Source organism: Tiliqua scincoides, chromosome 3 (genome assembly GCF_035046505.1).
Source record: "Tiliqua scincoides isolate rTilSci1 chromosome 3, rTilSci1.hap2, whole genome shotgun sequence".
NCBI classification, from domain to species: domain Eukaryota; kingdom Metazoa; phylum Chordata; class Lepidosauria; order Squamata; family Scincidae; genus Tiliqua; species Tiliqua scincoides.
In genome coordinates this window covers 162,076,181-162,099,371 of record NC_089823.1, presented here as the reverse complement: position 1 = coordinate 162,099,371, position 23,191 = coordinate 162,076,181, and the positions used below count along the sequence as shown (strand labels likewise).

General features: G+C 42.1%; 1 protein-coding gene across 3 annotated transcripts in view; it reads right to left on the bottom strand.

Annotated features, from left to right (window-relative positions):
- Positions 1 to 983: 983 nt before the first annotated feature.
- The window catches only part of HECTD2 (HECT domain E3 ubiquitin protein ligase 2), a 71,892-nt gene continuing 49,684 nt past the window's right edge, over positions 984 to 23,191 (bottom strand). The window contains exons 16-20 of one of the 3 annotated variants that reach the window (XM_066619623.1): positions 22,291 to 22,378; positions 21,977 to 22,083; positions 19,789 to 19,904; positions 19,545 to 19,688; positions 984 to 1,064 (exon numbers count right to left, since the gene is read on the bottom strand). In XM_066619623.1, coding sequence (XP_066475720.1) covers positions 1,043 to 1,064; positions 19,545 to 19,688; positions 19,789 to 19,904; positions 21,977 to 22,083; positions 22,291 to 22,378 — 477 coding nt within the window. In that variant the 3' untranslated portion in view covers positions 984 to 1,042. Of the gene's footprint in view, positions 1,065 to 15,889; positions 16,975 to 19,544; positions 19,689 to 19,788; positions 19,905 to 21,552; positions 21,622 to 21,976; positions 22,084 to 22,290; positions 22,379 to 23,191 lie in introns of those variants that run through there. The other 2 variants (XM_066619622.1, XR_010794076.1) reach the window with 2 other exon arrangements.

The window sequence follows — 23,191 nt, the reverse complement described above, 5'->3', positions numbered from 1 at the left end:
TGTGTCTGACAGCAGCCTGAGTCACAAGACCACTGTGCGAGTAAACGCAGCCTGGACAGTGGCGCACGATAACCAGTGTCCTTTGCAACAAGAAGTTCAGTGACCATCTCAAGTCAAAGATCTACAGGATGGTCATCTGACCAGTCGCAATCTGTGGAACTGAATGCTGGCTGCCGACAAGAGAAGCCGAACATCACCTCACTGTCATGGATGCTGCGTTGGATCAGTGGTATCACTCATTTTGACCATGTGTGCAATGACAACATCTGGGAGCGGTACAGCATTGCTCCAATCACCAACAAGTTGAGAGAAGCCCAGCTTCAATGGTACGGTCACGTTCTGCGCTCCAACAGCGATACGCTGGTGCAGAAGGGCCTTCAGTTGGAGGTCAATGGCAAGTGATCAAAACAAACTCCTAAACTGGCTAAAATATAAAGGATATTAAAAATAACATATGAAATGTTCAGTCAAAACAGTGTAATTTTATTCAAGCTTCCTTGGGAGTATGTCCCACTGAACAAACATGTGACTTACTTCTGACTAAATGTGCATAGAATTGTGTTGAAAGATGCTCTGTTCCTTATTTAGGCTGCACTCCTATGCAGGCTTCTTGGGAGTAATCTCCACTGAACACAGAGGGACTTCCTTCCAAGTAGACATGCACAGACTTGGTCCACAAGTATGTTTAACTGTAAGATATGTAGTAAGAAAGAACAAAACTTCCACTTTACTGATAACAGTGTCCTCTGATTGTTCTTTAGCTTTGTACTTATGTCACCAATTTCATTATGTTTATACAGGTGGAGACCCAGAGGCTAGAATGGACTAACTTTGTGTTTGCTTCTGGAATTGAATTTCCATACTGAGAAAGAACATAATTTTGAAAGAATATCACAATCACTGTTTTCTTTCTCTCTAGCCAGCACAGATTTAGGTTTGTGGGGGCCCTGGGCAGTTTGAGGCCTTCAATTACTGCAGTTCTCCCATAGTATCGTAAAACCTGCCTGCTGGGGTATAGTTTGAAGAAGGTGTTTTTCAGTGTTCAGTGTTCAATGTTTCTATGGCTGAAAGAAAACCAACAAAACCAATTATTAAAAAAAGAAGGCAAAAGTCATAATTAAATTCAAAATTGGACTTCTAACAAATGTGTAATGTTACAGTGTTGTAAAACGACAATGTCCTTCCCCAAATTCATTTTGGTTCTTATTAGAAAACTGTAGTACAGGGCAATTGACGGTGCAGGTTTATCTTTCCTATCAAGAAGAAGAACCTATTCAATTCAACTATATAAATACAAAGCAATTTCATGTCTTGGTGTTTTTCCTTCAGACAAACTAAAAAGAAACATCTTTGTTGTTGTGTCAGGCTGCAATACTTGAGAATAAGCTCCATTGAACACAGTGGGACTTACCTCTGAGTCAGGGTGGATCCAAGAGGGGGCCATGGGTGTGTGGCCCCTCCCAAACTGTTGCGTCAGCAAGAAGGGCACCCACTGGGATGGGAAGCAGGTAGATTTGGGGTTCAAGTCTGGGTGGGAGCCCAGGTCTACCCACTCAGCAAACCTCAACCACAGAGGCTGGTAGATCTGGGCTTCAGGTCTGGGCAGGAGCCCAGGTCTATCCACCCAACAAACCTCTGCCACAGAGGCCAAAATTCAACTAGGAGACTCAGGGCCCTATCCTATCCAGTTTGCCAGTGCCAGTGCAACTGTGCCAATAGGGCATGCACTGCATCTTGTGGTGGGGCAGCAGTCACAGAGGCCTCCTTAAGGTATGGGAACAATTGTTCCCTTACCTCGGGGCTGCATTGCGGCTGCACCGGTGCTGGAAAATTGGATAGGATTGGGCCTATAGTCAACGCGCCCGGATGACCTGGGCTCTGGAGTTCAGGTAGTGCTCATGGCCCCCCCAAACGCAAACACTGCCCCTACTCTCACATGCATAGGATTGTTCTTCCAGTCTCCTAAATAAATTCCCAATCTAATTATATTGCTTATGAGAAAACAGTTTTGATGTCATATCGTTAGTTATTACATCACAAGCTTTCTTCCCATCTGTTGCCAATAATAGAAAATGCTGTACAAATATTTATCTTTGTTGAAAGCATCAGAACAATAATGGATTCTGGTTGAATTCCAGTGATTTCATGTTTATTTGCATTTATAGTCATGCTAACTTAATGCAGATGATCTTCAGGTATGGCATGGTGTGACTTGTGAATCAGGTGTGCTTCCTGAGATGTCTGAGTGTGACTTCCAAGGTGTCAAGAAAGTGAGCAGAATTTTTAAGAACATAAGAGCAGCCCCACTGGATCAGGCCATAGGCCCATCTAGTCCAGCTTCCTGTATCTCACAGCGGCCCACCAGATAACAAGAGACCTGCATCCTGGTGCCCTCCCTTGCGTCTGACATAGCCCATTTTTAAAATCAGGAGGTTGCACATACACATCATGGCTTGTAACCTGTAATGGATTTTTCCTCCAGAAACTTGTCCAATCCCCTTTTAAAGACATCCAGGCCAGATGCTTTCACCACATCCTGCGGCAAGGAGTTCCACAGACCAACCACACACTGAGTAAAGAGATATTTTCTTTTGTCTGTCCTAACCCTCCCAACACTCAATCTGAGTGGATGTCCCCTGGTTCTGGTGTTATGTGAGAGTGTAAAGAGCATCTCTCTATCCACTCTTTCCTTCCTGTGCATAATTTTATATGTCTCAATCATGTCTCCCCTCAGGCGTCTCTTTTCTAGGCTGAAGAGGCCCAAACGCTGTAGCCTTCCTCATAAGGAAGATGCCCCAGCCCAGCAATCATCTTAGTTGCTCTCTTTTGCACCTTTTCCATTTCCACTATATCCTTTTTGAGTTGTGGCGACCAGAACTGGATACAATACTCCAGGTGTGGCCTTACCATCGATTTGTACAATGGAATTATAATGTTGCACGGCTGATAAGCAACTCAGAATGACTCGATACTCAAGGGTGAAGGTTCACAGACTTTTATTTGAATTGTATACAATTGGCCCACAGCACTCATGTCACAAAGCATGGAGCCCCGTCTGAATGCTGTTCCTTAACCTTTATACCTCTTACAGCGCTTTGTCCTCAATTCTAGACTTCTCATTCGCTGAAGATTTGACATCATTGATGGGGCTAACCCTTAATAGGCTAGAGATAACCTTAGAGACACCTCATAGGTGAGTTTCAAGTTACAGGTTTCCAAAAAAGGTGAAATTAAACATATTGAATTAAAAAGTTTTCAAGAACCAGCAGGGGATGCTATAATATAATTTTATCCAGTACTGACCCAGTACTGACCCTTACTTGCATCCATCAATCCAGTTAGGGGCTTCCTTGACAGGTCTCCTTACCATCCTCATTAGAGAGATGACACAATGTACTTCAATTGGTACCATTATCTCTTTCTGCATGCCTTTCTCCTATGCTAATGTCAACATAGAAACACCTGTGAAGCCTTTCTGCAATGTTAAAGCTTTTGTCTGTTCTTAAGACTTTTCTAAAATCAAGCAAACCTTTGGTTCCATAAGAACTACTTCTATGGCTAATTCTATATAACTATTGTGACCCTTTTACTTTGGGTACATACTTTGGTTTGGTATCAAAGGTTACTTGGTCTCCATATGTATACTTTGCTCTTACAGCATGAAAGTATGAAATCTAAGAGTTACAGAGTCTCTCTAGTGCATTCTGGCATTAAGTGTATTTTCTGCCAAGGTCGTGTAGTGAGGCCCATCTCTCCTGCTGGTACTTGCTTATCTAAGTTACAGTCCAGACTTTGAGGCCTAACTGCTTCTGTAAAACTTCTGTGAAACTAGCAATTTTGCTTCAAACAGCTTTTCATTATTCTCTGTGTTTCCATGCTTTAGCAATGTGGCTTTTAATCTTTTTGCACATGGTATGTTACCCAGGTTGCTGTCACCCTGGTTATTCTGTCACCTTCTGTCATATAACACAGCCTTACACAGGCCACATATAACACAGGCCCCAAAGTCAGTCAGACTAACCTTATTGCTTTTAAAATCAAGCAGCTCTTTACCATTGTGTGTACGCTATAGTATTACTGGGCTACCCAGTGGCTCTAGGCTCAAAGGTCACCGTGCCTCAATAATATTAGATGTTTTGTCCTCAATACCTTTTCTAATGATCCCAAGCATAGAAATGGCCTTCTTTACTGCCGCCACACATTGGGTCGACACTTTCATCGACCTGTCCAAGATCTCTCCCCTGATTTATTTATTTTTATTTATACAGGTATTTATATACCACCTTTCTTTGGTCATCAGATTTCTCCTCAGACTTTAATCCAAGGCGGTTTACATAGGCAGGCTGTTCTAAACCCCCGTAGAGATTTTTACAATTGAATAGTTCTAGTCTTTCATAGAACTCCTTGTTCCAGCTGGATTCCTTCCCGGTCGGGCCTCTCTCTGGCCCTTCGCCTCCCACGCTCCACTTGACAGCAACTCCTCTCTGCCACCGAGGGTCAGCTCATCAGTATATCAGCATGTCGTTGGTTCTCGAGTACTTCTGGTTGTTTTGAACTGGCAGCCTCAGATCTTCAGGCATACAAGGTGGCAGCTCTACCAGCTGAGCCAGACCGTCACAGACAGCTCAGAACCCATTAGCCTATATGTGAAGTTTTGATTTTTTGCCCCAGTGTGCATGACTTTACACTTACTTACATTGAAATGCACCTGCCATTTTGCTGCCCATTCTGCCAGTTTGGAGAGATCCTTCTGGAGCTCCTCACAATCACTTCTGGTCTTCACCACTTGGAAAAGTTTGGCGTTGTCTGCAAACTTTGCCACCTCACTGCTCAACCCTGTCTCCAGGTCATTTATGAAGAGCACCGGTCCCAGGACAGATCCTTGGGGCACACAGCTTTTCACCTCTCTCCATTGTGAAAATTGCACATTGACACCCACTCTCTGTTTCCTGGTCTTCAACCAGGTCTCAATCCAGGAGAGGACCTACCCTCTAATTCCCTGCAGCCCCCAGAGTGGCGTGATCCTGGGGACTGCGCCACTGCCTCCTCCCTGCCCCTGGTTGCCCCCACCCCTTAAGGGGGGCAGAAGGCAGTTTGAAAAGCCCTGCTATATGGAAATCCACATCCAGAGAACCATACCACAATGAAATCAACCTCCAGTATTTTTGTACACTGGGGAATTGCCAAGGTCCAGGGTGAATATTATCAACACGAAAGACCTTGAAGCCTGCAAGAAACAGCCAGGGAAATGACCACTTTTGAAAAATGATTCCTTTTGGTTTGCAGACGCTACACCTGTGCTAACATATTCGAAATGTAGTACTGGAACAATAGCAACACACTGTATTCACTAGACAGGGGAACTTGAAACCCCTTTCTTTAAAAACATACATTTATTTCAATGGCCAGGTACATTGATTTCATAAAGCTTAGTTAGTAATTACTGACTAACTTTGAAAAGCCCGGTAATAGGGGCACCACTTGGGGGACAAACAGAAAACTGCATCTATCTCAGAGCTCAGACCACATGCACTGATTCCTCAAAAGCGCCAACACCTGTGTTTATAATGATATAAAAATGAACTATCCCCTAATGCTCTAGAATACACTTTGATTTGACTATATTCCAACAGAAGGCCTTGCATCTTGCACCTGAGCTACTGAAATCTCTCTATATCATCCCCCCCAAACCCTGTGGATCCTGTCTGAGAGAAAATATGTTTCAAGGAATGATGGCTAAGGCAGGGGTTTTCAAACTGGGGTGTTGCGATTCCCCAACCTGTGGGCCCTGGCCTCTGCCCCCTTAAGGGGTGGGGGCAGGCAGGAGGCAGTGACGCCATCCCCAGGATCGCGTTGCTCAGGGGGCTGCAGGGGCTGGCTGTACTTACCAGAGCCTCCTGCAGCCTCCCGGGGGTGCGGGGAACCCCACATGTCAGTCTGCAGGGCTCCCCAAAGCTTAAGAAGTGAAAGTGGAGCGATCGCGCTCCGGTTTTATGGAAGCAGGATGCGATCGCTCCACTTTCACTTTTGAAGCCTTGGGGAGCCGGGCAGACACACAGGGCTCCCCTCACCCCCGGAGGCTGCAGAAGGCTCTGGTAAGTACAGCAAGCCCCTGCAGCCCCTTGAGTGACGCAAATGAGTGAATCCTGAGGATTGCGTCGCTGCCTTCCCCCTGTCCCCGCAAGGACTTAGAGCGGCTCAAATTCTCCCTGAGAGTTTGAAAACAGCTGGGCTAAGGTAAAGAAAGTATATTAGTCCATCAAAAAGAAAACAAGAGTTACTCAGGTATTCTGCTAACTTTGTCCTCCTTCATCCAGTCATGGATCTCTGTCACCTACAGCCCCGTCCTAGAGGTCTCTAAGGGCCCAATCCTATCCAACTTTCCAGCTCCGGTGTAACCACAATGCAGTCCCTGGTAAGGGAACACATGTTCCCATGCCTTGAAAAAGCCCCAGTGACAACAGGATGCAGCACCCACTGCACTGGCACAACTGCATGAGCCCTGGAAAACTAGATAGGATTGGGCCCTAAGGCTACTGGAAATAGTGTTCCAGCAGCAGTAGCTGCTTTACGGCTGTTGCAACTGGCACTCCAGCAGTGCATGAAATTGTGCACTACTGTAATGCTGCTGGGGAGGCTGCAGCAGCCCCTTGCATGGCAACAGGGTGAGGAAGGCCCACCGACTTAATTCAGTTGGTGAGGAGGGCAGAATGGCTTGGGGGGTGGAACAGGGGGTGGGAGGGAGACATGCCAAAAGCAGGAGGGGGTGGAACCCAGTGTGGGCAACTTGCACTGAATGCTATCCCTTTCCTAACTTCCGAACACACCCCCTTTGTCTACTTGGACTTGCACCAGCTGAAGAACTGGCACAGCTACAAGGAGCCCCATTGGTGATCAGGAGGATTATGGAGGGAGGTACAGGAAAATATTTTCTCTTTCCCCTCCCAAGCCTTCCTATCTGCTTCACGCTGCGGCATGGAAAAGTATAGAACTGGATTCTTAATCTGGATAGGAATGCAATACTTGGAAATTCAAATGTCATTGGACAGTCTTGAATCCCCCTCCACTTTTTCTTCAACATAAAGATTTAGTTCTTAAGTTTGGAATTTCATATACATGAAATTACCGTTCAGGGTATCTTGCATAAAACAACCACATAAAGCCAAAACAAATGTACTAGAGCAGTGCTTCTCAAACGTTTTAGAGGCCCTAGAGCAGTGATTTTCACCCTTTTTCATCTCACAGCATACTGATAAGGCACTAAAATGGTCAAGGCACACTACCAGGTTTTTGACAATTGACAAGGCACACCATGCTGCCAGTGGGGGCTCACATCTCCCATTGGCTCTATTAATAAATGCCCTTTCCCCAAATTCCTGTGGCACACCTGTGGACCACTCGAGGCACACCAGTGTGCCACAGCACAGTGGTTGAAAATGGCTGTCCTAGAGGCTGCTGGCTATAATGGTGATTGGGCAGCAGCTTGTTTAACCCTTGATGCACATAGCCTAACCTGCCTTGTCAGTTTTGTAGACCACCAAAAATTGAGGCATGACCCACTGGTGGGTCCCAGACCTACAATTTGAGAACCACTATAAGTAACTAGTAACTAGTGTAATAATACTTTGCAGTTGTATACAGCACTTTGACTGTACAAAGCACTTCACATACATTATCATGATGCTGTCCTCACCACAACAAACCTTTAAAGCAAGTATATATCACCATATCACCATGTTGCACCTAGGTAGCTAAGGCTGCAATCGTAACCACACTTTCCTGAGAGTAAGCCCCATTGAACAAAATAGGACTTCTTCTGAGTAGACCTGGTTAGGATTGTGCCCTATGGCTAAGAGGGAGCTGCTTCTCTAAGGCCACAAGCATCCAGGCAGTGCTAGCTGCCTTTCAGGAATCATAAAAAGCACTCCAACCATGAGCAGAGGCGACGCTGGCAGATCTCCCTGACCCTCTGAGGCAGGTAAGGTTGTGGGGGAAGAAGGACGGAGTGGAGGGAGGGCAGACCAGGGACAGGGAAGGGCAGAACAAGGATGTGACAGGAGCAGAGGGAGGGCAGACTGGGGAGACCATGGGGGCAGGGATGGTCAGATTGGCTCTGGGAAGGGAACAAGTTCAGTGGCAATGGCAGATCCTAGCCCACTTCCACTCTGATCCCTCTACTTGGGTCCTTGCAGACCTACACTAGTGAATTTGCTAGCGCAGGTCTGAGTATAGATCCTTCCATGCTGTGGAGGATGACCCCCTTTGCAACTGCCCTTCCAGTAGCTATTTTGGGCTTGCTGCATCCATGGGGGTGGAGGATTAGGCTGTGAGTGAAAGCATGGCCCATCCACAAGGCCAGCTGAAAAGGCTGCTTCCAATGATGGGCTGGGGTCCCCTGCTAATTGGGTAAGAGGCACTTTTTCAAGTGGGTGCTCCTCTTTTATTTAGCAGGGGGAGAGTAACTGGCCCACCTCACCCCAGCAGTGTCTATTCAAGTGGCTGTCTGCTGGTGTTCTTTTTGCATCTTTTTAGATTGTGAGCCCTTTTGGGACAGGGAGCCATTAGTTATTTGATTTTTCTCTGTAAACCGCTTTGTGAACTTTTAGTTGAAAAGCGGTATATAAATACTGTTAATAATAATAATAATAATAATGATGGGCTGGGGGAGGGGGTAGACAAATGGGAGATGCCTAAACCACAGCAGAGATTTGCAGTCTAATCCTGAAACCAATCTATTCTTTCAAGAGTCATGTGCTAAAATGTCCATAGTAAGGGCTTGGGAAACAGTGCATCTCATAGAAGTTTCAATTATGTGTTGAATTGGAGGGAATACTGTAAAGTGACATGTTTTCCATCCCCCCAATGTGATAGACATGTGGGTTCTAAATAAAAGAAGAACAGATGTCTTGTGATAACCAAGTAGCTGAATTCCAAACTATCTGTAGGTGGTTTGTACTGTACTAAGTACATCTACAGTGATTTTTTTTTTAAACTGATTTAGAATGATTTGCAATTCTGACACATTAGTGGAATCAGATGACAGATTATACAGACATACACATGGTAATGATTCTAAAACCTCTCCATTACACTGATTACACTCATAACTGTGTGTCAAGACCAACTTCATTTGGGCTAATACAGAAACTGGTGTAGAGAGTTGCTTTCCCAAATCTTCAGTGTCTATATCAAAAAGCTGCTTGACACTTGTGATGAATGCCTTTCTTCTCCTACTTTTCCTTTATTTTTTGGACACCTTTAGTCCACCAGAAATGTCTGTGCTAGGTAAGCAGCCTAAACATACTGGGACAAGCTCCTGAAGCAGTCTTTGTCCTTTTTCATATCTGGGCTAGCCAAGCTTTCTATTGAGACTGGCAGGTGCCTACTGATTGGGCAGTCAAACCATCTTTCTCAGTAAGAGTGGGATGGAAGAGTGGCCAGGTGGCAGGGTGACTGGATGCAATGGAGGGCAGAGTGCCTCTACCTTTAACCATTGCATTGAAGAGGGAATTTTGGCAGGTGCAGCTTTTTAAACCAGTCCATGTTGAGCTGCACCTGCCAAAATTCCCTCTTCTCTATAATGGTAAAAGTTATAGGCACTCTGTCCTCCATTGTATCTTTTCACTCTGCCAGATGGGTCCCAATCAGGTAACTTGATGCCATCATCAAACCATTAAGTTCAAGCACAGGGTTGCTCATGTGTGTTTCTGCCAGGTCTCCCCCCCCCCTTTGTTTGACTCCCTTTCTTTGTGGCTTTTAAAAAATTATGTCTGTTTCATATTCATGGGCAGTTCAGTGGTTTGTCACATCTGATTGCTTGTGGCTACTACTATGATCTAATTTTAAATAAGAATGCTGGGGTTTTGTGTTTCCTGAGAGGGATTTTTTCCCCAGAAAAAATGCCTTCTCTGCCTGGGATCTGCAGCCTGGGATAGTGGCAGTGGACAGAACTACCAGTTTTGCCCCATTCAGCGGAGAGGAGGAACAGCTGCATGGGCGTGAACTACTAGATACTACTCTCTTTGTTGGTGTGCCTTTTCTGACCACCTTCTCTGACAATGCTGCTTCCATATGTTAGCTGTTGTATGCAACAAATCACTTGTGGATGTGGGTTGACCATGCACATTGGCCTCTACCATATGCCTTGGGTGCTAGGGTTGCCAGGTTGCAGCTCAGAGACTTTGCTTTCCTCTGGTTATGAAGTTGCAGTCAAGGGTCACCTTCCTAGTTCCTCCTTCAGTCAGTCCACTTGGCTCTGCTTTACTTTTTCCTCTACCTCAGCCTGCAGCAGTGAGCTTGAGCTCTCTTCCATTAGCCCCTGCACTGTGTAATTTATGATGTGGATGTTATGCTATTAAATTATTTCTAATTTATGTGAGGGTCAGGCAGCAGATTAGAGAACTACAAATAGCTTCAAGTAATAGTATTTCCACCTTTCTCTGTTACACACACTGTGCAATTTAGTTTAGAGAAAGTTCTTACCTAAAATACCATTTCCTTTTATTCTCTTCATGCTGGCAATGGAACAAAGACTCTGCAGTAAAGTGCTGTTTGACAGCTAGCATAAAAAGCTACTGTTGGAATAGTTTTGTAGCAGGTAGTTCAAACTCTTTGCAGCAGTCTAGAAATATCTCTGACCTGGAGTTCCCTCTTCCAAACATAGTACTACTGAGAGGGCTTCTATACGGGGACTATTCTTGCTAACTGGCTTGATAAACCATCGAGGCTTTTTCCTCCCCTAGCAGTCACTTGGCAACCGTAATTCTTCCCAGGGTAGCTTTTGTCATCGGGATGGGAACACTTGGCAAAATTGTTCCATAAAGGGACCTTTCAAAGACACAGCAGGGTTAGTGTCAGTGGGAGGTTTTCCTCAGGGTTAAAAGCAGCAGGATTGGGGGAGGCATGGATCAGGACTGGATAGGGTTAAAGCCCCCCCCATCCCCACCATAGTCCCAATTTGGCTGCTACTGATTAAAGAAAAATGCCTAGCTAAATATGAGTTCGATAGCGCAATTAGGTCTTATGGGGTATTAGCTTTAACTATAAATCGCATGGTGGGGGAGCAAACTGGACAAAACCATGGAGAGTGGGGCCATAGTAGTTTTCCACTGCTATGATTTCGACCATATATAATTCCACTGGTACGATTTGGACCATTTATATATATGGACCATTATATATATATAATATTAATATATATTTATAGAGCAAATATTAATAAATGTATTTAACCAAAGCCAGCAAGGGCAGCTTCTGCCAAACTCAGTCCTAGTTTATTAATTGACAGCATAATAATAATTCAGAAGCTCTCAGTAGAAAAATAATAATTCTAATCAGGATTCTGTCTGCAGGAATTTTAAAGTAGAATCTGGCCGTTGTCATAAAATTCTTGTAGAAAATGCTAGATGGGTGGAGAAGAGAGCATTGTAGCATGTCAGGCAACTTGCAGTCATTCCAAGAATCATTGATAGTTGGGGAGAATGTCAAGTTCTTGGATCCTGAGTAGTTTTATAAATAGATGGCCTTGGCATGGGTCAAGCTGACCCAGGTTGCAGCCTGGCATAGTAGATGTGGAGAAAATAGTACATTGGCTTGAAGACTGTAATTGCAAAGCAAAGATGGTGACATTAAGGAAAAAGTGAAGTAATTGGGCAGCTGAAAAGAAAGAGGCTACACCACTGTGTAATTTTCCCAGTGGATGGGAAAGCATTGTGCAACTGACTTGGCGAGAATTGCTTTCTGATCACCAGTATTTCAATTTAAAGGAACACAGACTTTTACAAGCGTTGTTTAAGAGATCTATAAAATAACCAGCCATATACATTACGATATCTGTCATTTACAGGAAATAGAAAACAATGGCTAGTTGAATGATCTCTATTAAAATTCATTAACAAACAAAATTGCAAATTCTAAAACAGGGGGCCCCCCGTATCTTGCATCCGCAGTTTCACTTATCCATGGATCGGGTCTGCTGTCCAGTTGGGCCTCTAATGCCTTACAAGGCATTAAAAACATCTTTTCTAGTTTTTTGAAGTCACCTTTTTCTTGCTATAATTGTCATTTGAGTGTCAATTGAGTGTTGGGAGAGTTAGAACAGACAAAAGAAATTATTTATTTACTCAGCGTGTGGTTGGTCTGTGGAACTCCTCGGTGACGGCATCTGGTCTAGATGCCTTTAAAAGGGGATTGGACAAGTTTCTGGAGGAAAATCCATTACAGGTTACAAGCCATGATGTGTATGTGCAACCTCCTGATTTTAGAAATGGGCTATGTCAGAATGCCAATGCAAGGGAGGGCACTAGGATGCAGGTCTCTTGTTATCTGGTGTGCTCCCTGGGGCATTTGATGGGCTGCTGTGAGATACAGGAAGCTGGACTAGATGGGCCTATGGCCTGATCCAGTGGGGCTGTTCTTATGTCATTCTGAGGCTGGCAGAGACTGTGGGCGGCCTCTGCTGGGCTCAGAAATCCATCTGGAGGCAAGGGGTGCTTAGCTCCCTGCAGATATCAGAGCATGCCTGTACTAATTTTTAGGTCACTGGTAAACATTATATCATTATGAAGTCAGATATAAGACAAGATTTCTGTATTTCTGAGCTAAAAACCATGCTTCTTAGCAGAAATGTTCTTACCATCCCCACTGGCCTAGTCTTTATTAAAGATGCCACCTGTTTCTAATTCAAGAAAAGCGCCACTTGTTTGATTTCAGTGTATCAGGCATAGGCCAACAGAAGACTTACCCTGGGATAAAGGAACAAATGTTTCCTTACACTGAGAAGGCCTTTGTGGCCCTGAAAGTCCCCCACATTGACATCAGTGGCATACGAAGGTCATTTGGCACTTGGGACCCATAAATTTTTGACATCCCCCTCATATGACAAAATTAATCTGGGCTCATGTCCAGGTGGGAGCCCGCATCTACCTGCCCAGCAAACCTTGGCCACGGATGTCAAAGTTAAACCTGCAGCCCAGGTCTAACCACCTCGAAGAGGCAACTCCAGAGGGTAGTCAGAATGGGAGCCCAGGTCTACCCAGCAGGCCCAAGTTCAACTGGGAGCCCAAGTCTACCTGCCTGTTTGACTTGGGCTCTGAAGTTAAGATAGTGCTCATGCCTGTCCCCAATACACACAATGCATCTGTCCCTGACTCAGTGACATACTGCCCCTGGATCTGGAGGTTCAATGTAGCTATTATGATTAATAACCACTGATAGACTATAGTCCACCATCAATGCTTAGAATCCACTTTAAAAGTAATCTGAGCCAGTGTACAACACCCAACCTTCCGACTAATAGCATTACTAAGGTTGGTGTCACCTGGTCTGATAACTCATGGTGTCACCCCCATTAAATTTATTTATTTTACTTTAGAACAGTACATATTACCCAACCAATCAGTAACCAACAAAAAAAGTGGCCAACTTGATGGCACTCACACAACTCAATAGTAGTTCGAGTATTAGTTCTGATACGTGGAAAAGAGAGCTGACTCATAACAACATCTTCTTGGTTCCATGCTGTGTCATCATAACCTCTCATTAGCTCTCAAGACACTCAGGGTGCAATCCTAACCCCTTATGTCAGTGCTTTCCAGCACTGGCATAGCAGTGCCAATGGGGCATGTGCTGCATCCTGCAGTTGGGTGTCACTCCCGGAGGCCTCCTCAAAGGGAATATTTGTCCCCTTGCCTCAGAGCTGCATTGCCCTTATGTCAGTGCTGGAAAGCACTGACATAAGGGGTTAGGATTGTGTCCTCAGAATCATTGTGAGTTATGGAAATCCACTTTTTGTGGCATAAGGCAGTTGTCTTTTTCTTTTCTGGTTATTTGGCTATAGCTTTTGATAGAACACAGTTATTTCAATGCAGTTTGTTTCATTGCATTCTGCTGTAAATCACACATTGAATGGTATATAACAAGATGGTGGTATTCCTAAAATTCAAGATTTCCAGTTTTGGTCACTACTGGTGTCATTCCCCCCCCCCCCCAGGATGTCACCTTACTAACTCCTTATCAGTTCCATGCTGTGCCATAATAGAATCTCATTAGGTCTTTGAACACTCAAGTCTCATTGATCCATTTTCTGAGTTAAGAAAATGTACTTTTTGTTACATAAGACCGTTGCATTTTTGTTTTCTGGGTATTTTGGCCGTGGCTTTTGATAGAATGAAGATATTTCACTCCAGTTTTTTTCATTGCATTCTGCTGTAAATTATGCATCGAATGGTATATAACATGATGATATTATTCCTAAAAACATGATTTCCACAATTTTGGTTACTAGTGGTATCACCACCACCACTGGGTGTCACAGTACTAACACCTTATTGCAATGATTCTCAAACTGTTAGCACTGGGACCCACTTTTTAGAATGACAATCTATCCGGGACCCACCAGAAGTGATATCTTGGCCGGACATGACATAATCAAAGAAATCAAAATAAATATAAAGTAAAACAAAAATAAAATAAGGGGAAGCCAGCCCTGTTCCACCAAGTGAATTTTCTCTATAGCCCGCCTGCAATCACAACCCCCTCCCCCCAAAAAAGAATCAGTTAAGATTTTCAGCCCTACTCAGTGCCCAGTTCAATTTAAGTTCTTCTATTTAAACCATATGACCATCAGGACACCCCTAGCATTATAAGTCTAAAAAAGAAAAAAAAATTAATCTTACCAACTGAAGTCTGTTTTATTTTTTTCTTGGGGGGGGGGCTGCCTTTTGGAGCATTTGTTGAGCTTCACTTTCACCAGATCGGGACCATTCTGGTGGTCTTGCATTCCTCTTTGCCTGACCTGACCACAAGCCAAGGCACCTTTGCTTATTCGTGAGTAAACACCAACATGGAGCTTAGTTTCGCTTTCCGTAGGGCTCTATTGGTTAGCTTGGAGGCAGGGACTTCCTTCTTGTGTGTATTTTGGGGGTTCTGTTTATCGGATCAGGACCATTGTGGTAGTGTTGGGATTCTGCTCAGCCTGCCCTTTCCAATGGACTATGGCAAGTTCACCTACTCATGAGTAAACATGCAATATGGCTGATTTTCACTTTCCATAGGGTTTGATGTATTTGCCTTTTGTTACAATTGCCTTTTTGTTTTTTTGGTGATAACGTTTGATAGAATGCAATGAAATAAACTGGAGTGAAGTATTTCCATTCTTCTGTAAACTATGCATCCAATGGTATATATAGCATGATGGGGTTATTCCTAACCATCGTGATTTTAGTAATTTTGCTCACCAGCGGTGTCACCCCCCCCCCCCCGAGGGAGGCACCTGGGGCCCACAGCCTCCTCGGCCCCCCTTATTATGCTAGTGATCAGCATGGCTGCATTGCTGCAAAGGAGTTAGATTAGATTGGGCTGTTGCTGTAAAATTAGCTAGCAGTGGAATGTGACAGCCAGGAAAAAAAAAAAGTTAGTTCACTTCCTCCCGAGTGAACTTAGGCCAGGAAGGTAAAGCAATAAGAGCACAAGAAGTTTATTAAAAGGAGTGAGTAATGGTGGTACCAGCAGTGCTGCTATCCTATGCACCTTTCTTGGCCTCAACATGCCCCCGTGTTCCCACTCCAGCTGGCCTATCTGAGTAGGCCCATTGCGGACCATGACATTGCAGAGCAGGCAAGTAGAAAATCATTTTACTTATCTCTCTGTTGCATCACAGCCCCTAGATAGCTCATAGCAGGCAGCAGAGCCATGCCAATGCTGCTGCATGCTATAGGCTTGCCAACGATAGGTATTATAGCCCAATCTTTTTTTTTTTTTAAACCACCTAGGATAGTGGCAATCACTGTATTTTGTAGCAGTAGGTTAAACAAAGACTAGAACATTTGACACAGTTTTTATTACATTTACCTTTTTATAAAAACTTGCTCAATTTATTTTAAACCTTATGTAAAAGGGTTTACAATATCAAGTTCCTAATTAAAAGATGCATAATTTTAAAATATCAAAAATTACACTTCTTGTGTGAGAGGTGACATATTTTCTGGCAAGTAAACAAATCCAAATTGACCATTAACCATTTCATTTCTTTCTTTAAATTACAGATACAAAAATACAACAACAGCTGAACTGTCTAGCTTGCTGCCACTCTGATATCATAAACATGCACATGATTTAATATTTAAAGTTGGTCCATGGATCTAGATAAATTTAAAATAGCAGCTTTTACATTCCTGTACAATCAGCTCTGTAAAAGCTGAATATCTAATATTTTAAAACCTGTATTTTGTAAAAAATAAATCTTTAGCTGTAAATGGCACTATCAAAATCATATTGTCCCACAGGCAGTTATTTACATGCTTTTAAAACAACTTTTTGTTGTTGAATTATCCTACAGCTGTTATTTGCCTCAGCATGAAACCACAGCCACATGCCTCGGGTTAATGGAGGCGATAAGCTTTGCTGTAGTGTGTGCTGATGGAAGATTATCATCATTGGGTTAGGTAATGTATATTCCACTGGGAAGCACAACATATAAATAATATATTTCTTTGTTATTTAAAGCCCAATGATACACTAACAATAAAGTACTCTACGATGTGAGCCATCTGAGGCAGCTGGCACTGGCTTCCTTGGAAGTCCTAATCATCTAGACTAGGCAAATATGTGTATATTATCTGACAAGTACTGCAAAGATTATGAATACTGTACAAAGTTGTTTTTCCTATAAGAAAGCCATAATATATTTCTATACAGAAAATGATTACTCTCTTCCTTTAAAAAAATACATACATCAACTCCACACAGTATTAGGTAAGACTATCACAGTATTAAGAGAATGGAACATGAAAAGCTCAAAAAGGCACAATCAGAGGAAAGCAAATGCTACATCTGCTAGTCTTTTCAAGACTTCTTTATTCTAAACCAAAGCCTTCTGCATTTGAAATTCCAATTGTCAACTTTTGCTTCAGCTCCTTTTTGGTCTTGTAAGGAGGCAGGCAGAGCTGATTGAAACAAGTGTGAGCAACAGGTAACCTAAAAAATATTGTAAGACAACATTTGTATTAAGAAATAATCCAGTTAACTAATTTAAACCATCATCCCAATCCAATGTTGCATTAGCATGCATAGAATAGGGTGAATCCCATACAGTTCAATGTAAGGAAAGAATTTTTATTCTAAAGAATTCACACAACTTGGCTTCTTCTGCTCAAGAAAATAGTAATGCTGATCTGAGAAATGGAAATGCCATGCATGCATGGGAACCCTGGGTACAGAAGGCTTGAATAAATCACATGCCTATTACTTTTAGCAGTTTACCACAATTTAGATTTTATTTACCTTTCATCTGGAACCAAATAATCATTATGCTCCTGTAAAATCTTTTTTTTTTTTTTTTAGCAACAATAAAGAGTCAAGAAATCTCCTATGGCTAAAAATTTTCTACTTTCCACGAACATTGAAGATTAAGGGCCAAATTCTATCCAACTTTCTAGCACTAATGTAGCCACAATGCAGCCCCAAGATAAGGGAACAAATGTTCCTTTACCTTGAGAAGGCCTCCATGACAGCCCCCCCATTGCAGAATGCAGCCCACAACCTGTTGGCACGGCTACGCTGCATCAGTGCAGGAAAGTTGTGAATCAAGTGAAATACTTATAATAAATTAATATTTATTGTACATTATAATAAATGTATAATATAATAAATTGAGAAGTAGTGGATATATTTATAATATAATACATTTATATTATAATAAATTTTTAGCAGAATACAAACCAAGCCCCCCAAATTAGGGAAAGGTAAAAAAGTATTTACAGTCAGAATGATAGAAGGTGACAGAATGACCAGGGTAATATGCCATTAGGGTAAATGCTTAAAAGCTTAAAAAGCCACACTATTTTCATTTAGGGGAAAGCTTAAAAATTGAAAACTGGCTGCTCTGCTGAATTGGCAAGCTCTGTTAAATGTCAAAGTTGCTACTGGCAAGAGATAAATTTTAGAAGAACAACACATACTTTAGTTGGATAAGGAGGCGAGAAAAGAGGAAGAAATAGAAAATACCAGGGCAACTTCTGCCTTTGAAGGCTCTCTGTTTGAATGGCAAACTAAAACAGATAACAACGAGCAGATGGGCATTACATGGCAGAAGAATACCCATCTTAGCAAAGACAGTTTACAGTTTTAAAATTGTTATTCTTTCATGCTTTTTAGAGCAAAGGACAGTGTCATTGTCTTAGCTAGAAGCCTTACATTAGAACACTGGAAGAATTATTTTAGAAGCTGTTTGCTATTTTCACAGAAGTCTCACAGAAGTGTCAAGGATATCACCATGCTTAGCTGACAGTTATTCTTCCAAGCTTTAAAATAGTATTTGTCTATTAGTAACCAACATATATGGAGATATGGTAGCCATTAAAGTAAGTTTTAACTGCCTGATTTTATTAAAGGTCTGACTAAAGCATAAAGGCATATAGAATAGTGAAAGCCATTTCATCTGAAAGAATCATAGTTAGTATCACAGAAAAGCTGCTTAGAAAGCTGTTTTGCTAGTTTCACAGACTTTGGAATTTGGAAAAGGGAGTTGTATCTCAAAGATAGATAAAACTCCTTCTTGGCAGAAATATACGGCCAGCCAAGCTGGGAAAACACACATATATGCAACATTGTAGTAAGAGATTATCAGTTGGCAGGCTGAAATAGGGTTTAGCTAACTGGACATAGACACCTGCAGAGACAAGTTTAGAAAAGAATACATTTAATTAGATAAGCAAAAACATTCTTGAGAAAGCCTGTTTGAGTTGCAACTGAAATGGAGAAATAAGTGCTAAAGGGGGCTGGTGAAGGGAAAAAGCCGTTTGCCAGACATGTAATGTGTTTAAAGGTAAATGAGAAAAGGATTTCTTAAAAAGAAATCCTATATGCAGTGAAAGCTTGGCTTGTTTTATGTTAAAATATATGAAAAAAATCACAAGAAGCTGGCTGCCTTAAATGTACTCATAGAATAAATGTTCACATAGAGTAAAACTGTTAAAAAGGGAAGTTAAAAGGACCTTGCTTAACAGAGGTTGGCAGAGAGCCCCACAGTGTTTTGCTGAGAACAGGAGAAGGAATGAAGGAGAGATAAGACAGGTGGCTCAAGCAAGGCCATCCTAATCAGGAAGGGAGATGTATGCCAAGAAATAGGTCTGAAGTCTTGCCAAGAAGGTCAGTTCTGAATAAAATAGGGTTATAGCACACTCTACTGGTTCTTGAAAACTTTGTATTCAATATGTTTAATTGTTAATTTTACCTTATTTGGAAACCTGTAACTTGAAGCTCACCTATCAAGTGTCTCTAAGGCTATCTACAGCCTATTAAGAGTTAGCCCCATATATGATGTCAAACTTCAGCCAATGGGAAGTTCAAATCTTCAAACAAAGGACCCAAAATGTTATAAAGGGTCTGGTTAAGATAGATACTGGCTCTCAATGCTTTGGACAGGAGTCCCATGAGATGCCCATTGCGAGCAACAAAATAAAAGCTTGCAGATGATCACCCTTGACTACCGAGTCTTGCTTTTGAAACTTGCAACAAGAATATCTATGGGAACAAACATTACTTACCAGTTTGTGGATGCTTCACTCTTTGAAATCTTGAAATTCAAGTCAGCCATACCCCCCACAGGTACTCTGTCACTTCCTGTAGCAAAATGTAGAAGCTTCTTTTGAAGCTCAAGAGAAAATTCAAGTACTACTTCCCAGAAATATCTACAATACATAAAATCCATTTTAGTAGTAATTCACAAACGGTTCTTATTGTAATTCTATATAAATTAGGACTAAGAATCAAGGAAAAAAATATATTTACCGGATAGTAAGATCAGTTTTCTGGTAGCCATCATATTGAGTATGTTTCTGAAGAGCATGCATATCCAGTTCAGGACTTCCACAAACTAGAATTTCAACCTCTTCAGGACGAAGCAGCTGTCAAATCATTGAGTTTGAAAACCACATCACAAAACTAATCAAGAAGTATAGGATTTAAGTAACTTAACAGCGCAATCCTCCCCTCTCCCCAATGCAGCAATGCCAAAATGGCTTCTGCTGCATCCTGCAGGAAGAGTCTCCTCTGGGTAATGGAACATTTGTTCCCTTACTCAGGGGTAAACCTCCATAGTATGGAGGTGTCTTCTTGGACTTGCAGTACCAGAATCAGGTTCTGGGAAGGGGCTAGGATTTGGTGGCCACTACTGCCAATGGAAAAGGTGATTACGCTTGGAATGGGTGGTGGAAAAAGAAAGTCAGGTTGTCAAAGAACAAGATGGCTGGGCACTATCAAGACTGACATTAATCAGAACATAGAGCAACTGAATAAAATGGTTCAAGACTGAAAACTTTGGCACCACTTAGTCCATAGGATTGCTGAAAGTTGGACCTGGCTAAATATGGCTTGAAAGACTGCCAATGAACTCACCCCCTTCTGGACCTGATCTGTCCTTTCCTGCCCCATTCCACCCCCCACTCCTGTCCTGCATCCCCTGCCATGCTACCTGCTTTGGCAGGTCCTCTGGGAGGCATGGGAAGGCTCTGCCCTGCCTGCTGGCATTCCTGCAGCACGCAAATTCGTGTGCTACTGAAGTGGTTTTTTATGACTGCCGCAAGGCAGCCTACACCGGCAGAACATGTGTTTCGCCAGCATTCAGCCTGAATAGGATTGGGCTGTTAGTCCCACTCACTGCTTTGGACTTAAATATGTGTCTAGATTAATTGTAATGTGGAACCAGCTGTAAGTATCAATGTATTAACAACTTTATTTATACCCCGCCCTTCTCCCCAAAGGGACCCAGGGCGGCTTACAACGGTTAAAAACAGATTAAAACATGATTTAGCAAACAGATAAAAACATAACACATTAACTGTGTTACTGGCAAAGAAGCAATTGTCTCACAATGCGCATAGGTGCAACGCTACCCCTTTCCACCAATGCGGAATGCCCTAAGGAGTCACTGCTTAAAACCCTTCCTTTCCCTGAAGGGCCTATGCCCTGACTACAAATGGAGAAGGGAAACTGAGGAGACAAAAAAAAATTAGACTTTAAAATACTTGTGGGTGCCCAGTAACTGACATCTACTCCCCAGCAAGATAGGGTTGGGCTGGGGCAACAGTCAACCCTCATGCAGAGGAGACCAAAGGCACTATCCTAACCAGGTCTACTCAGAAGTAAGTCCTGTTTTGTTCAGTGGGGTTTACTCTCAGGAAAGTGTGGTTAGGACTGCAGCCTTAAGGTTGCAACTGATGCTACCTCCACCTGACATGAGATTCCCATACTGTAAGGAATTCCTCCTTCCTCTGGCAGGGAAGAATCTATAAGTAAAATCTCAACAGTTTGCAAAGTGTTCCTTCTATTTATTGTTCATGTTTATCCCATTCTCTTTTCAAGAAGTAGAATAGCAGTATATTTGTTGTTTCCTATGTCTATGACACCACACAGGTTTTTGTAGAGTTTAAGAAAAAACAAACACAACACATCCTGTTATTAAAAGGAAATGTGTTATACTGCTGTAACCTCTGGAAAATCATATTGCTCATAGAATGGCTATGTCTTTGCTTGATCTTTAAAGCTTCAAGGTACCAAGAAAGGGTGCAGTTGCTATGCTTTCCTCTTCATTCCTCCACTATTCTCCCTCACTCATTCTTCTCCCTAAATGCAAGGAAATTTTTTGTTGAAAATTAGGAGAAGATCTCTGCTGAAGTGGAAAAACAAAACCTGTCACTCAATGAGCTTGCCAACCCTCTTATACACACATATGGGGCTTTGATATATTTCAACTATTTCCTAGCCATTAATGTTAACTGTAATGTTAAGCATTAATTCACCACCACTTGTTTCTTTTCTGGGAACAAGCTTTTCAAAGAAGCCTGTGAATTTTGTATCACAGATTTGCAATGTCTACAGTATATATTATATAAGCATCATCTCTAGTATACATTAGATTTTCTTCAAATGTTTTTTGCTGAATAAGTATCAAGAAAGATTTTTTTAAAAATATTCTTACCATCAATGCATTTGAAGCACAGACACTGTGAAATCCATAATAAAATGCTTCAAACTGTTTGTAGATTGACTTGTTGAGAAGGAAGTCTACATAAAGTTGTACGTACTCTAAACAGAAGATTTAATGTGTGACAAAAAGAAAATCAAATTATTGCTTATTGCATCACAATGTGCTACAATAATACACTAACTTCAAATATTATTAGGAGTACAATATTTGTGAAAATTAGTTAAATAAAAATGTAATGTTTAATGTAAAAACAAAAACCACCTTAAAAGCTCAACACTTACAATTTAACTATGTGGTCAATTTACCTTTTCTGTTCTGATTAGTAACTGGAATTTTATCACCACCAGGCTTTAGGCTGTAAGTTTTTATGACTCCAAATTCTTCTTGAAAAACCTGATGAGAAAATGTAACCTCTAAATAGTGCTATTTGAAATTGTAATTTGAAATTCTTTTGTGTGAATATCTGTATAGGTAATGGACACGTTTTCAGTAGTTTCACAAAATGGTGAGTAGAGCAAGAGCAGGAAATCAGCTACACCTGAACAAAATAGGAGGGAGTCTTGAGAGCTGTTATGCAGTCACTGCCGACAGAATTATGGTTGGAAAATTAACCTGTCCATATCTTGGAACAGATTCACTAAACAGACCCCAGCTGTTGCCCTCAACTCTCCTGTGATCGAAGTTTTGGCCCTCATCCTCAAAACAGACTTCTTGGTTGAAGTATGAAGCTGCTTATGCGTGTGTGAGTATGGGAGGGGGGGTATATAATGACAGAAAAAGTGCAGCTTAAGGCCGTATGGGTTTTTGTTTATAAACAGAAAAGGTCTCTCCAAGTGTTAGAAGTCCTTTGATACACTCTTTAGAGTGCAGTTAAAATGCTGTCTGGACCCTGACTGAGGAGAAGATGAGGTGGCTAACCAAGAAGGTTCAGAAATTTTGCTAGGTGATGGTAGAAGCAGCAAAGTCTAGTGCTGAGCAGGAGAGAGTAGGTACCTGTTTCTGTTGAGTTCAGTGAAAACAAGCAGATTTGTTGCTTTTTGGAGGGAAGAGATAGGAGTGAGATTATACATAAAATGAGCCAACAAACTAACTTGCTATCCCATTCTCAACCCACAATCCTCTACCATACATGGAAAATTAGAACAGAAGAAGCCAACAGAGCTTCGGTACTCATCCAGAAGCGCAAGAATGACTTGCTTGTCACTT